At 28.9% G+C, this 17,549-nt stretch overlaps 1 protein-coding gene across 1 annotated transcript; it reads left to right on the top strand.

Moving 5' to 3' along the window:
* The first annotated feature begins 1,159 nt into the window (after positions 1 to 1,159).
* Positions 1,160 to 15,335, top strand: LOC111041268 (X-linked retinitis pigmentosa GTPase regulator-like). Its single transcript, XM_022325503.1, is given in 13 exon segments — positions 1,160 to 1,280; positions 2,690 to 2,815; positions 5,412 to 5,504; positions 5,564 to 5,626; positions 8,219 to 8,380; positions 8,999 to 9,160; positions 11,118 to 11,255; positions 11,424 to 11,576; positions 12,882 to 13,003; positions 13,078 to 13,302; positions 13,428 to 13,500; positions 14,329 to 14,465; positions 14,545 to 15,335. Coding segments are annotated over 13 exon segments (1,503 nt in total). The 5' UTR covers positions 1,160 to 1,255; the 3' UTR covers positions 14,569 to 15,335.
* The last annotated feature ends 2,214 nt before the right edge of the window (positions 15,336 to 17,549 follow it).

The following is a 17,549-nucleotide window of genomic DNA, read 5'->3' as shown; positions in this document are numbered from 1 at the left end:
CACAAAGAATAACGATTTTAGTCATTTTATTGTAATTGGATTCTAAAACAGCCCAATTAAAAAAATATTTAAAAAAAATAAATTAATAATTTTTTTTATTAAAATTATTTAATATATTTCCAGCATCACTGATAATTTAAGAATAACATTAATTCAACTTTCTGGCTACCGTATGAATAATAAGTACTAACAATATAAAATATCCTAGACTGACGCCGCCACCGACATACGGTCTCCGCTTGGAATCATTTTTCGTATACAATGATATTATGTCCTTGAATTCAAATTGAATAGCATACTGCATACATTACAGCGACTTTCTAGACATCTTATTCACAGCGAAGCGACATCCACTTATCCTTATGGTTTAAGGCCTTTTGGAGTTACATATATTGTTTGTTAACTGTTAAATTATAACTTAACGTTGATTTAACTTAATAGTGTAAAACTAAAGTTATTATTTTTCATTTACTGTCCCACATTTGCTTTTACATAACTTGTAGTATTGCAGTAGAACAATAAACAGACAACAGTTGTACCTACACCTACACGGCTGCACATAAAATAAAACCAACAGGATGGCGAAGCGAATCCAAAATAGGTTAGGAACCACTGAAACACAATATTATGTACATTCACTCATTCGACCAAAAAGGGTGTTTTATGACAGGCACTAACTGGTAATAGGTCGTAGGTGTATAATGTATATCCATAAATTGTATATCATGTTAACATATCATATTTAATTTTAAATACATTTATTATTTATACTGCTGCTAGGTCGCCCAAATGTTGAGTTAAGAAATTGGTAAATTTCACATTAGGACTGCTCTGTTTATATGCACATATTATATATGTATATAGGCACAGTACTTTTGTATATAGGTACGCATTACATCTACACTCTACAGTGTTTTTTTGTAATTTTTGATGTATGTTTTCATATTATATTTTGTATAATATAAACTCAAACTCCAATAAATTGGTATGTATACGAATTACAAATATACATCAGTGCTCATTTCCGTCTCGAATAACTGTTGCCCGAGGGGTGGTATGGACTATGATGGGAAGTGCCATAGTTGTTATGATGTTTAGGCGTAGGTAGTCACATTCGCTTGGCAACCACGTGTGTAACTACCGTAAACACTATGTGCGGTACGTTTCTGGTTGCCTATAAATCACCACGCTTCGTTCGTGTCCGCACGGATTTTGTTCCGGAAAATATTAGTGCGGAAAATCGCGGGCCGTCGACATGTCCGAAGAAGACGTGATACCGGGTAAGGCAGCAGCTCTGCATGTGTGCATAATATTATCATTCGCATTAACTCGACCGATCTAATTTTTATTTGATTCGTCAGTCACGATCAAAATATTATGTTCCTGTTTCATAATAGTTGGTTAAAATCCGGGAGTCACGAGATGACAACGATAGATTATTATTGATAACAATAACAAATATACTTTGTTTATTTATGATCTCATTTCTATCTCATTACTATCGAGTGCAATGACTAGTGGGACCAAGGGAATGCCATCTCACCTCTTTTTTAATGACGTGTCACATATTTTATGTCCCTATAATAATTGAATTACATATACATATATTATATACTGACCACTGACCAGGCTTAGATATTTGGGTGACTGGATGTGGCGGATTTTTAAACAGTAATATTATTTATGCCATAAATTTATACTTATATACAAATTAAAACATAATTAATGCTGTGTTGTAATTGTTCGTTCGTTGACGTTGAGTATATTGATACATTATTAATGATTAAGTAAATTAATTTCAATGTTTTGTAAGAACAATTTTTTTTATATGCCTGCGAAAATGACATCTATTTTTACAGCAAAAAATCGAGAAATTTAAGCTTTGCTTGCACATTTGTTATTTTGTTTTTTTAATTTACATGATTTAAATTTTCGATAATCAAATACACCATCGCAGTCAACGAGAATTGTTTTCGTTTTCACTTAAATTACAGGTGATTAGATCAATATTTTGTATACCATATAAAGTAGAGTATAACAATAATTGTAGGTATAAAATAAATTAAACTTTGAAAGTAATTCTATATTTTGTTAAAAATCAATATTTTCATTAAATATAATATTTGTTTATTAAATAACATACAAATGTATAAAACATTGAACATGAAACAGTAGAATACGTATTATTATTATTATTATTATTATTATTATTATTATTATTATTATTATTATTATTATTATTATTATGTAATGACCAACGTTTTATACAAAATAAAATAAATAAATGAAAAATAAAGAGTAAACATGATTACAATAGAATATTAAAACAGGTCGGTACTACAGAAATTCGATATGGAAACATCTTCACGAATACTTACCGTATGTCGTTTTGGTTTCTCGACCTAACCGCTTAACCAATGAACAAATTTAAATGAACAATAATGTACTTACCTATTCTAATATCATATGTATTGTAATTATTGAGGTTTAAGTTACAAATTTCTACGCCACCAAAATTATAACAATAACATGTACCTCTGAAAGTGTTAAAATAATATGTTATAATGTCATATACTTCTTTAGGGGTGTTGTACGTTTTTTATTCATGCTATGTCAATCCAGGGTAAAGAAACTTAATAATTTATTTTGTGTCATAAAATTAATATGTGAAATTTAAATCTGATTTCAGAGACCGGAGCTGTTTTTACGTATGGCAAAAGTAGTTTTGCTGACAACATTCCTAGTCACTTTTTCATAAGAAATGATCCAGTGATCGAAATCAGTTGCGGTGAAGAACATTCAGGAATTGTCTGCAGTAAGATTTTGTAATTTCGGGTTCCAAACGAAGTATCCCCAAATCTTTTTGTTACACATGAAAGATAATATAATATATATAATTACCTATCACTTTAACAGTATTTAAAGTCGCACAGGGCACAGGAGTAGACCACACAAATTTGGTTCGCTAGGTACTCCTTTAAGACACGAAAGGTTAAGACTAAAATGAAAAAGAAAAAAGTATTATTAAAAAAGGTACTATTATATTATTTACGTTTTTTTTTTTTTTTACTTGGATTAAGGCTTCAACAACTAAGGTCATTAGCCTGGTACTGTGTGTGTGTGTGTGTGTGTGTGTGTGGAGGGGGGGTTGTATGTGTGGTAACTGGTAAGGATATGTTGCTAAAATCCCGAGTGGTCACCCATCCGAGTACTAGCAACGACGGACGTCGGCCGGTACGTACGCTCAGAGCGTTGCCACAGATTGAGCATACGACCGAGCCTAGGCAAGTTACAGGTACTATTATTCTACTACTGTAATAAAATTGTGCTATCTATATTAAATTATTATAATAATAACCATCATTGATTAGGCAACTTACAACCACATCATTTGAATGAAATAATATTTATTTTTGTTAACTCGAAGACTCGGCCGGTCAACTCGAAATTAGGACACTTGTTGATCTGTTATTAAAAAAGTTTAAAACTTTAAAATGATAGAAGTTAGAGTCTATATGGTCCATGGCCATTATATTATATGCAGTTTTTTCTTGTTCAACAGGATTCGACTTGTGCACTTTGGTTTGTTTATCTATATACCATTTTGCATGGATAGTGCATATTTTATACTGTACGTATTATATGGTTCTCTTAATCGATATCTGAATAATTAATATTTATTGCGCGTCGCTGTGCGAATGTTATGATTATCGCATTTACATAGCGCCATTGAATCCTCATGAATTATAACCAACGTATTGACCTCTACTTCTATACAAAGCTTTGGGTGTGTCGTGTGTGCCGTTTTAAATTTGACTTCTTGAAAAAATACTTGGTTGAATATGCACATATAGAGAATAAATAATAATAAAATACAATTACTCAAAACAAAACATTCTAAATATATTGTTTTAGCCAGACATAATACATTGTTACATATTTAAAAATCACGCAAGAGCAAACTATAATATAATAGTACAATGTATATTATAACTTATAATATACAATCTAATAGATTATGATGACAAGAATGCCTTCCATTATATCTTACTCACTTTTTTAGTTCGGAATTCAACCACACATGAGAGTTGTAATTACCTTAATTATAAAATCAATCAGTGGTCGTTGAAACAATGGTTACGGATAATAATATAATCAATGGGCATACAAAAAATTATACTGGCAAAACTACCATACCGATACCATACCGTCCATACCAATACCATACATTAAGCACATTTACATTTTGATTAACTAATATTATAAAATTGTTTCATTAGCACATATTTAGATATACATATATACCTACTTTGAGTCAATTTTTTTTAGTTTTGGATGACACTGTTTCTAAGCAGTTTCCATTTCCATTAATGGGTCATCTGAAATACCTTTTCCTTACCTATGGGCTGGTTATCCTCACATAAGATCCCAATAATTACCACTGATAACTTATAAGTTATAAGTACATTTAAATAACCTGGCCGCTTGTTTTATAAAATAACACTTGATATTTATGAAACCAAATCCATACACATAACCAACTTTTAATTTTTTCATTAAGAGAAATGGAAATTGTTCAAATGTAACCTTTTATAATATACAAAACACTAAATAAGTATAAGTAACATTTAACAAACGTCTTATATTTACCTAATACTTGACGGATGGTCCCCAAAACATAATGTAAGTACACTACAAAATAATCACACTATAATCAACAGAAAACGTTTACTTCATTATAACCTAGCAAGCAATTACCCTAAGCTCACTATGCAAATCAAACAAAATATTATTAAGCCCATATAGATGTATGAAATATAAAATTTCCCAATTATAAGATTCTACCAAAAAATTCAAATATTCCAGTCAAAAACCATTTACAAACCATAATATTCATTTATTGTTGAAATTGGCTCTAAGGTAAAATAATCAAAATATATAATAGTAAATATAGGCTTATTATAAATTATTATAATATAGTTGTACTTGCTACACAATATTATAATATTTACAAATTTTTGTTAATAAAATATAAAATAATTTTAAAATTGTCTTTATGATGTACGATATTATTTTTTTAAGGTATGCATAATTTATTATAATTTATAGTAATTTAATATACAATCTAAAATCATATAAACTTAAAGGTCTTAAATTGTTAGTAAATATTATTTTATTTTACTAGTTACCACGTTTTAAAAACGCAAATTTTTAATCAATAAATGTGATTACCTTTTCTTTTTTACTCTACAAGATAAATATGTTCGCGTGATAACGATGAATTAATAATTATTATTTTTAAAAAATATAACAACACAAAGAAACACGCACATATATTATTATTGATAGAGTAAATTCAAATAGTATTTTGTTGTCAAATTAAAATATGTGATTGAAAACTTGTTTTTTAGAAAACGGAAGAGTATTTTGTTTTGGAAAAAATAGTTTCGGACAACTGGGCCTAGGGCATACGGAAAATGTCTACAAGCCTAATTGTGTTAAAAGTATGAACTGGACCATTTGTCTGTACAATGAATATAAGTAAATATGAATATTTTTATAGGTTTGAAACCAGATAAGGTGAAGCATATAGTTTGTGGACGGTCACACACAATTGTTTCAACAGGTAATTTGTCATTTGTGTTAATATTAACAGGTTGTTGGTTCTTGTTACGTAGTTTTAACTATAAACATGCATTGAACATAAAAACAATTATTAAAAACGCTAAAAACGTTAAAGAATGTATCGATTGCAAAAAGTCAAAACAAAAAATTTATAAACTAAAATAGTAAATTATATGTATTTATGCATTCTGGTTGAAACCATACATAGGTATTAATAAACTCCCTTCAATTGAAATTTGAAACTATATTTATTTTTTAATTTTAATGTTTTCTTTGACAACCACAGAATATAATTATGAGACTTCAATATATTATTGAAAACACATAAAAGTATTTAAATTGAATGTTAAAAGGATATTTTTAAGTTATGAAGCCAGAAATGTGCTTATTTGATCGCGATATATTTGTTTAGCTAACATTTTAAAATAATAAAAAGTTTCTAAAATGTTCTTTACTCAAACAATTTTGAAGACATTTTGAAAAAGGAATTTTGATAGAGTTTTGCTCGTAATCGTTTTTAAGATTATACAAATTTCTCGTTGATTATATATTAGTATATTACAATGAGTTCCACTTAATTTTTATCATATTGATGCAGGTCATTTTGATTTAATTAGCCCGCTTATTTATAAAATATTTTTTTTATTATTATTAATATGTATACTTACAATGAAATTATAATTAGGTACAATAATAAAAAACACAAATAATAAAAAATATTTATTTGGGAAAACTTTTAGTCGCTTCTTTCTGTAAACGTATTTCCGACTTATCAAAACGAATAATCAATTTTTTTTTTTATTGATAAATCTTTCCGATTAACCGACATTTAAGAAAAATGTTCGAACAACAAGAATTAAAACAACTATACTGAACGAAGTGTTCAACAACGATACACTGTAAGTTCAAAAATACAATTTAATTGTACTCTGGCTATTGATCATATTATAACTTAATCAGTTTGAAAAGCCATACAAACTTTTAAACCCATAAATTTATTCAATTATCCGGTACGCATACAATAATAGCAACAAGATAAGTAATAATATAAACATAATAAGAAAACAAGAGAGTAAAGTAAAAAATAATAATACGGAATAATACCCTATCCAGTTCTATTTTACTAATATTTTAATAAATATACGTTTAGCGTCTAGAACACATTGTTTAGTGAAAAGCAGTGGTTCTCAACCTTTTTTGATCTACGGCACATTATCATACATCACAAGTTTTCACGGCACACTCACGCGCTTGACAATCACAGCAACTTCGGCAACTTTACCGGAGGCAATAATTATTACCATGAGCCTACTAGTTACTAGTATAACATTTCTCGCGGCACACCGGTTGAGAACCACTGGTTTAAAGAAATTCCTAAATCATAATTATTTCATATTTATATTAAAACAGTCGAACGCAATATACTAATTTTAAAGCAAAGTTAGAAATGCCAAAACATACATGACGTTGAGATCTCAGATGGGTGACCGCAGTAGATATATGTTTAGAAATATTAGTCATTTCATATAAATAATCCTTAGGTACCGGATAAAGCGTATTGTTATTTGTACGTAGTACGTACTCAGATGACCTACAATGTTGACACTTCGTGAACTGATTTGGCCGTAGTCGTTTTTATCGCATCCAAATACTTTCATCAAAGTTTGTGACGGCTTAATACTAATAAGTTTATTTTTAAAACATAATAATATTATGCATATTATACTTGATGTTGAATTAGGTACTGTTTATAACTTGAAGAGTTGAAGCGAGTACAAAATGTAATAAAATAATTATTTATACTTTGAAGTTTAAATTACATTCAAAGTATCTCACATTTGTTGAAACTTAACATTTTTTTATTGTTATTGCATAATATTATAGATAATACATATTTTGTTTATAAAATAGAATATTACAGCAAGTTATATTAAATTAGTTACAGTATATTAAAATATTAAAATACTGAGTCGTAAATCGTAATACCTATCCATGAATCTACAAATTCTATTATAAGAAATCTAAAAATAAATAACGCCAAAAAGTTTAAAAAAATGCACTGAGCTTCAAAGTTGAAATGCTTTTAAAAACATTGACTGAGATGTTTAGATATTTTTAAATGTAGCTTAATAATTAAACTATTAATTAGGTAACTTATATTTGAGATCAAACTGATAGCAGTTAAAAATATTTCAACCTAATATATTATATTATATATTTAGCACTTTCAAAAATAATATATTGAAAATCGATGTATATGCATAATATATAACCGGATAATACATAAAGTCATAAACGATAAATATTATAATTATTATTACAATATAATATGTTCTACATAAAACAATCAGTGAAGTACAATAAATACCAGATAATCCGAGAAAATATTAGAAATACTAGAAATAAATTCCAAACATCATTACATTTTGAGTGTTGAAGTAGCGTTGTTTTAGTTGTAGTATGGTCGTATGGATGATGATTAATAACAATATTTATATATTAAATATTAATATTTGTATCATAAGCATTGCGATAATCTTTAATTGATTTTGTACTTTTGTCTTGTGAGAACTATTATCTTTTTGTTCGTCAGAGAATAACATCGTTTACGGATTTGGCGACAACAGCGATGGCCAACTCGGACAATCGGTGGCGGACGTGACATACAGCGATGTGCCCATCGAAGTTACCCGTTTCAACGATAAGAATATCATTCAACTATCTGCTGGATCGTATCACACGGCGGTCCTCATAGGTCTTATTTTTTTTCATATATTAACAATAGTAATATTATATATATACATATAGATCGACGCATATGTGGACATAGGGTTCAATCTATAGACATATTATTAGATATTAATATATGGACTGTGAATCCCCTAAACTTCGTACGGCTGCCTAATGCCTACGTTGTTAGAAAGAAATAGGTAGTTAAAATGTGTGCATATAATACCTGTGTCTATGATATCTTTTTCCAAACACATTGTTATCTTTGTTGTTGAACTTCTCTCTCTCTCTCTCTATTATTAGATATAGTATTGGAGCCTGGAGGCCTCTTTGCTATCAGTCCATTCGTATATATCTAGGCCTGTGCAGTTGGATTATTAAATCCTATTGATACCACTATCCGCTTAAACCTCCCGCCCAAAAAACTAAATGCTAAAAGTGATTCAAAATTCGTAAACACATTAAGATTCCCACATCCACACATGACACATTACGACCTATAGTGGGTTATATTATAATGTATTCGAAAAGCGTAACCGTAAGAGATCGATAATAGGTCTCGCCCTAAATTAAGTCCTCCTACGAAGGGTACTATTATCCAATAAAAAACTGTACTTTTGTTCTCGTTTTCGGTTTCCGTCAGAAAACGGAGACGTTTACGTCTGGGGATCGAACAGCGACAAACAACTGGGACTGAACTCGATGAACGAAGATTCGGTCAACGTCAGTGTGCCCACCATCGTGCCGATCGCCCTGCCCGTTGTATACGTATCCTGTGGACACACTCACACCGCGTTCGTCACGAGTAAGTAATGAACCATACCTAGTAGGACATTTTTCTTTTGATGGTTCATACAATTATATGATTATCCATCGGAGTTATAAAATTGTATGTGTTTCCGTTATTTCATTTTGTTTTCAAACCAGCACCATCAATACTATTAAATGAAAACATGTATTTTTTGTAACTGTTTAACACAACTCGTACTGAAAAACTTCCCCAAAGTTTTTGCACATACATTTCGAACGAATGGGTTTAGTTTTATTCATATTTATACGAATTTAAATTTAGACAAGCGAAGTGGTGCATCACAAATGCTATGGAGTACAGTTTTAGACTCTTGTAGGTGACGAAATTTCGCAGGGTGCACTAGGTATAAAATCATAAGACGATCTTATAGCTACGGGAGTCAAAGAGACTTGGGCGTGTCTCCCAATTGAATTTGAGTGTTAATTATAAGTTTAGGGTGCTATTGTATTACATGTTCGAACATCCCCCTAGTAGCGCCACTGTGAGTTGGCTGCAAGTCAAGTTTCTGGTTAGTCATTAGTATAAATATATATTAAGTTTGTTATTGTTGTAACTTTTAGCTATACGTCTGAACCTGACAAAAACTGTTTTTTTTTATTTTTATTATTTTTAAGATTATTTATAATCTCTACTATGCCGATGCCGATTGTTCGCTTGCATAGTAGGTGGGAGATGCTAGAAGCACAGTCCACCAACCAAGGGTCCGTATACTTTAGCCAATTGACAAAATAAAATTGTATCAATTGTTACCAGGGTGCACTGCGAGGAAGCGTGTACGGGGCGCACCCCAATCTCTACTAATAACAGCATATTATAATAAGTTAATTATATGAATATGACAAAATAAAATAAATAATGAAAATATACATGAAGAAATGAGAAAGGAGATAAACCCCATTACAATGGCATTTCTAAAGTATAATATAATAGTTTTTTATTTTTATTTTAAGTGAAAAGTAATATTTATTAATTTATTATGTTTAAGCGTCTCTTGGCCAGTTTCTTTTTAGCCTTCTAGTATGATTTCCTGGGATGGTTAAAGAGGACAGTTGGGATATAAGAAGATTCTTGTGATTTGTAATCTTGTTGTGAAAACTGTTATTCTGTTATTTAGTATTTATGAGCTTGCTCTTTGAGTGTGGGGATATGTAGGTCATTGTGTAAATTTAGATTAGACACATGGACAACCTAACCATGGGGCATGAGTATCCAGTAATTATTTTCAGATAAACTAATTTCTTGAAATGCTTCCGGTGGGCGAATATTTTATGGTTTTGCTTGGCCCCAGATTTAGATGCCATATGACAAGATGTAGGAGCTATAATAACTTTATGGTTAGGTATTTTGTTTTTGAGACGAAGTTTGAACTTAAAGTTTGCCGATAAGGTGGAGGCATGACAAAAATAGTTATATATTAAAATACTAACGGCCGATGAGAGTTTTACCCTAAACATTTTTTTGGTAAATTTATGTTAAGTTTTTTTTATAAGTATTAGTGAATGGTATTTTTACTAAATACATTTTAAGTGCAAATGTGCAATAATAGAATATTTGCATAAATAAATAAGAATATTTTGTGATACTGTAAAGTGTAAACAGTGTATTGTAAGTATACTAACATGCATATTATTTTAATATTTATTTTACTTAAATTACATTTTGAATAATATTAATCGTTACACATCTACCTGTACTTGTGAACCAAATAAAAAATATTAACATAAGGTTATTGTGTGTGTGAAAATGATTGAAATATGGAATCACTAAATTTTAGGAATGGTAAACAGAATATCAGTAAAATTAACTAGATTAACGTGAATTTACCTGGGTGGTATAATTTGCCGATTTGCCATCTCTATAATAGGTATTATATTATATTCGCTATATTATGTTTGTTATTAATATAGTACAATTTATTATCATATATTATTATAATGGTGGTGGTTTTCAGGAATCGGGGATTTGTATACGTGCGGTGATAGAGAATATGGAAAACTTGGCCATGGCCAGTGGTCACTTAGCAGGGTTGACACGACTGAAAAGATAGTAAAAGTCGCTTGCGGGGCTAACCACACGATCGCATTGAACGGTAAATAAAATCATCACTATTAACCGTACACAAATCGTCCATAACTACAACGTGTCGTCGATCGATATAAAACATAACATACGTTTATAATACCTACACAAATTTGAAATTATACACACAAACGCTTATTTTATTAATTATTATTTCAATGTCAAACTGACCTCATAGACGCGGGAAAAGTGTTCGTTTGCGGTAACAACGACTGTGGACAAATAGGTCTAAGAAGCGTCACTTCACAAGGTCATCTGTACCCTTGTCCAATTACCAACGAACCGATCGTTCAGATTGTGTGCGGCCAGAGCCACAGTGCTTTTATTACCGGTAAATAATTAATACTTACATATTATGCAACTTTATAGGTAACACGATGTGCTTCGATTTAAATAACATTTTTCTACCCTTTTTTATTTTTAATATACTGTAATTTAGTGATGTGATTACGGAGTCTCCAGAATACATATTATGCACAATTATTGTTTGAAATTAGAAGTTTAAATGTCGTCGAAATTAGATATTCAATCAAAAAACAATTTTTTTTTTCACGAACGATTTTTGTATTAAAATGTTAATCTCACTACTTCAAACTTTCCGACATTCCCTTAGTATAATGTATTATTATTTTTTATATACACAATATAATGTTTTTAAAACATTTCAACTAATTTTAAGCTATTAATACCACGAACCTATTCTAATATGGCACCTCCAATTAAATTTGATATTTTTTCAAAAATCAGTTGAAACTACCAACTAATAAAATATTATTATAATATAATATATATAAAAAAAACTATCCGTAGATGCTAATCCATCCGACCTTCGCTTAAAACCTTTTTTTCATATTCAAATATACAATTAATCATTAATCATTAATTTAACACATAAATTAGTCGATACTCATTAGTCATTACAGTGACCTATAATATACACTCGAAATCTATTATTTTAATTTTGTTTTATTAATATAAACGGTCAAGGCCCTCAATAATGAAAGTACAATCTGCATAACAATAGGAACAATTAGCATGTAGTATATAAGAACAAAATTACACAATAAAAAGTTGTAACATGTGTTAAAGGATTGCAAACAAAATTTACAAGATAGGTACGATAAAGTCAAATTGTGTAAGAAGGGTCAGTGGATAGGCGTACACTATTACGTATAGAGCAGAGCCAGTTTCCCAATTTTTTCCTTTGCAAGTGTGTGTTTATAAGAAGTAAGAACATTGGTATTTTTAACTGACAATATATTGACTATACTTAACAATAAAAAAATAATAAGCCCGCAGAGTGCAAATTCTACAACACGCTAACTTGTATATGCTATACATTTTATGGATATTATTTTAATAATTATTAGGTACTTAGTAGTGTGACTATTTAAGCTAAAATATTTTACTATGCGGTACAAGTAATTCAAGAATTTTAATTATATATAATCTTATCTCAAATTCTGAATTATTGAGCATTTGAACTACTGCATGCAAAAGTTTACACTAATACAATGTCGATAGTTTTTAAAATATTTTGTAATTCAATTTTGTATGTTTTTTTCATTCAATCACTCTATATTTTATGACTAGTTTAACTAATTTAATCGAATATATTATTTAATTATCGTCTCAGCCAGTGGTAAACTATTTATGTGTGGCGACGGAAAATACGGAAAACTCTGCATAGATGTCAATCAAATAACAACTCCAACGCTCGTGTTAGCGTTCGTAGATAAAAATTTAAACGTACAGATGGTATGTTATTAATTCATAGATATCAACAAATGATTTAAATATACCAGGGATCGGTGTTTTTAATAATTTTATAGGTGAGTTGTGGAGGAAATCATACTTTAATACACGCCGAGCCTCTCTAAAGCGAAAACGCCAATAATAGCTCACAACAAATCAAATCGTCCGACTCGTTGCCTCCATTAAGGGTTGTGAAAAAGATAATCGAAGAGCGAAAAGAGAATATTGAACCATTCACGTCGATTACTCCAGCCAATGATAATGATCTTGAAGTATTGATCATAGTCAAAGAAAGTGCAAAAGTAATGCTATACCTATATAGTATATTTTAGGTACGACCATTGATTTTAGAATAAAATCAATGGTACGACTAAGTTTTATTTTCGATGATTATGTACAGTATTGTTTGTTTTATTAAAATTATCAGGAAATCAACACAAATAATAAGATTGATCAACAAATTAATGAGGATAAAAAATCATTCAATGATAAGACACCAAGTAAACTATATATATATTATTATGATAACTATATATATATTATTATAATCACAAATATTTTTAGAACATGGTACAATTTATTGTTTATTTTATTTTTCAATATTGTGTCGGGTTAATTAAATTATTTTTAGTAGGAGAAATGTTTATAAAAATTATATAGGATATTTGAACTTGATAATAGCAAATAATAAACAAAATAAAATAACAAATATTCGTAAGTTAAAAAGTTATAACTTAGGTTACTAGCATTAGCAGCATTAATTTACATTAAAAAAATTGTCAATTGGTTGATGTTACATTACTCACCTTTTCCACCATCTCTGACAATAATAATGTTGTTTATTTATTTGTTAATAAATTAATTAATAAAACAATGATTATATTATATCTACCAGATAGTTTATTCTTTTATCGAAGAACATTTGTTACCTATTTCAAAAACTATAAATATTTTTAAAAACGTTAATTTTACATAATTTTAAATCATATTAAAAAAAGTTTTGAAAAAATAATATATTTTTTAAGTTGCTACTTTTTTTTAACGACCTGTGGAAGTGTAGACTGCATTTATTATTTAGCAATGATTTTAGAGGGAAACATTTTATATTTTTTTTTCATCAGTTTACCATTGAAATATTGTTTTCTGATATCACATATAATATTGCATCATATAAATTGTTCGTATTTTCTGGATTTGATTAGTTATAATGATAATAATAATAAATTTAATATTATCCTTTAAAAATATGGTATTAATGTATTATACTGTTATAATATCATACCTGCCACGTATATCAACCAAACATTGTAATATTCATGTTTTTGTAGAGGAAGCAAAAATCTCAAGTATAAATGATGAATCGATAGAAAAAGAAGGAAAAAATGAAAACATGTTGGTTATTAATGAGAAAACCGAAAAAAAAGTAGCAAATAAATCAAAGTATCCCAGAAATGAGAGAGTACGGGTAAGTTAAATTACTTTAAACCAAGTGAAATTCATATTATATTTTAACTGACAACATTATAAACTGTTTTTCATTTCAGTCTCGCATGTGTATAGTCATTTAAAATAGATACCATATAATGTTATGATACCTAATCATACAATAAGTTATACATATTATTTAAATTATATTACTTAGACCATGTTTAGCTTTATGTATCTACAATGTTTATACAGACCTATGAGCTATGACTATATGTACAATATTACATTTAACTAATCTCATTGTTAAATTAAGATATACATAGTATTATTATTTTTATTCGGACATACTTTAAACTTTATTATATATTTAGTGACGGTCAATGATTGGTTTGTTTTTTTTCAATATTGCTGTATATAGTTTTTAGCTTAATGTCGAACTGTAGATAATAGCTATAAATACATTATACCTAACCATTTTACAAACATTCTTCTCAAATGTTAATCTGCAGTCCATACGAAATACGAATACGGGTGTACGTGACTGTATAAAAAGTAAAAAATATTAATCATCCTGCAATTGTATAGCTTCATATGAATTTACAATTATGGATCTCAACATCGTATAGCAGTCACCGCGCACCATCGGAAATTGGACGACAAACAATAACTAGGCAGGGCAGTCTAAAATGCTGATGTATCATGTATATGTACTCATAAATACACGTATCTATAATCTTATTACAAATAAAACCTATAACAAAATAAACATTTGAAATTTTTGAAATTTCTATTCTAACTATTGTCAAATCATCTTAGTTTTGTCATGACTCGTGGTATTTCGTAAGTAACAATTATGTTGTATTATCATAATATTCATAAATATATCTTACAAAAGATTGTTTAAGTACTTTATTTTTTTATCATTTTAATCAACCTAATCTAACTATGATACATTTTTTTTTTTTGAGATTACTGATTTAGAACTTTTATGGCAACCCTTGTTCTTCACTCACCTTAACACCTAGTGAGAGCATCTCTGCTTTTATTACCTACATCAAATTTGCAGACAGCCACAATAGATGTATTATAATACATGAAATATGTACTTATATAATATTATAATTAAATAAATACATTTTTTATGAACATGGACAACACTACTATATTTTTAACCTTTTTTAAAAAATCTTTAAAAAAGCCACGGTGGGATCTGAAGCCCACGCCTATACCCACCCCCTTGCATACGGTCGTAGTTTTAACCATTTAACCATGAATACGGATAAATAAATTCATTGCTGTTACTTGTAAGATGTTTAGATGCAAGAAACCCGATAAAGTGGAACCCAACCGTATGTATTATGTTCCAGGAACGGATCCAGGGGGAGGGCTAAGGGCCCAGCCCATCTCCCCCCAGACATACTATGTCCCAAATTTTTCAATAATTCTTCAGATCCTGATATTACTATACTTTAAATTACATGTATGTCTGATAATATAATATATTTTTATACTCATCATTCTGGGAAGCACAAACTAAGATAGAAATATCTCAGTTCATGGTGGACAGTGCTTCCAATATTGTAATCTTACATTAACAAAAAAATTGAAGGCTCTCCCCCCCCCCCAGATATTTGCTCTGAATTCGTGCCTGTTATGTACCTATGTATAACATGAATAGTAAAGTACATGGCTACATAATATTTTTTTTTTCTTTTTGGTTCATAAGGTTTTCATTCAATCGTTACATAAAAAATAGAACAATAAGAACAATGGATGGTAGTAATATATAGCTGCATAATAATAATTTCAAAAATGCAAATTGTATTAAAGTTAATTTTCTATAAATTAACTAGAATTTCCATCTATAGCCAAAATAAAACATAAAGAATGTTTCCTTAAGTTTTGGATGGATTTTAAATGTCTATTCAAATAACAAAATAGTATACATGTAACCATGTAGATATATATTTAGAAAATTGTAATTATATTTTCTGTCATTATTTTTATACAAATAAAAATATAAAAATAGATTAAAAAGACGATTGGTAGGAAATTATATAACTGATTTTTTTTTTAGTGTCGTCTATCACAATAATTGTATTCGAAGGATCAAATCTTGCACTACATATTAAATATATAATGAATATATTTATACTTAGGTACCTAATTATAATGATGATAATAAATTAAAACTTATATATATTTGTCACTTTTTGTTTATTAGAACTTACAATATAAACTAATACAGTTCAACAATTACAAAATATTTGTCATTATTGTGTTATAAAATTTAAATATATGTATGGTAGTTCTGTAAAAATTACCCATCGAGCGTCAGTTAATTCATAAATAATAATTTATTTTTTTAATAAATACATTTTTCTTCTATAACATCGTCCACGGAACTGATAAAAATGTTAAGTCTATGAGTATGAGCATATTAATTTCAATTAATTTTTAACTATTTCAACTTTTCATTTATAAATAAAGCCCTTTAATTCAGTTTTGGAATTCTATCAATTAACACTGATTCGTTAACTTAATCAAATTATTTAATTTGTCTTCTGAAAATTAATATTGTTAAGTAAAAAAAAAAATACTCTCATCCGAATTCTGAAGGAGTTTGTAAGTTTTATAAAACTTGTTTGAAACAAGTGTATTAAAATAATTCATTCAGCCGTGCCTGTGATGAAACACAGAAATGAGTACCTAATGACCAAAACCGTGGCGCCGTGGTATTTGCTATAACCAAAATTCTAAGAACATAATATCGAATTTCGCGTGCGTGTCATATTTATTGGACATATTTTATTATTTTAATAATCAAAACAAAAGCAGCTGTTATCCATTAGATTTTTAATTAAAACAAATTTAAAAAAAAAACAATTCCTTTGGTCAGCAAGGTGACCTAACTCTACAGTTTAAATATTCGATTTTAGGTTTTTAAACAAAAGCAGTCAACTATCATACCAGATACATCAGATATATAACACATCTCAATTTCAGATTTCTCCGTCTTGTAGTCACGAAGTACCAGCGACGATATAGTGGCGGAATTTACTGAAAAAAAATGCTCTGTTCGGTTGGCACACTGACGCCACAGGTATCCTTGGGTTCGATT

This window comes from Myzus persicae, unplaced genomic scaffold, assembly GCF_001856785.1.
Source record: "Myzus persicae strain clone G006 unplaced genomic scaffold, MPER_G0061.0, whole genome shotgun sequence".
Taxonomy (NCBI): Eukaryota; Metazoa; Arthropoda; class Insecta; order Hemiptera; family Aphididae; genus Myzus; species Myzus persicae.
Note: the sequence above shows the minus strand (reverse complement) of the source record. Positions and strands in the feature narration are given on the sequence as shown.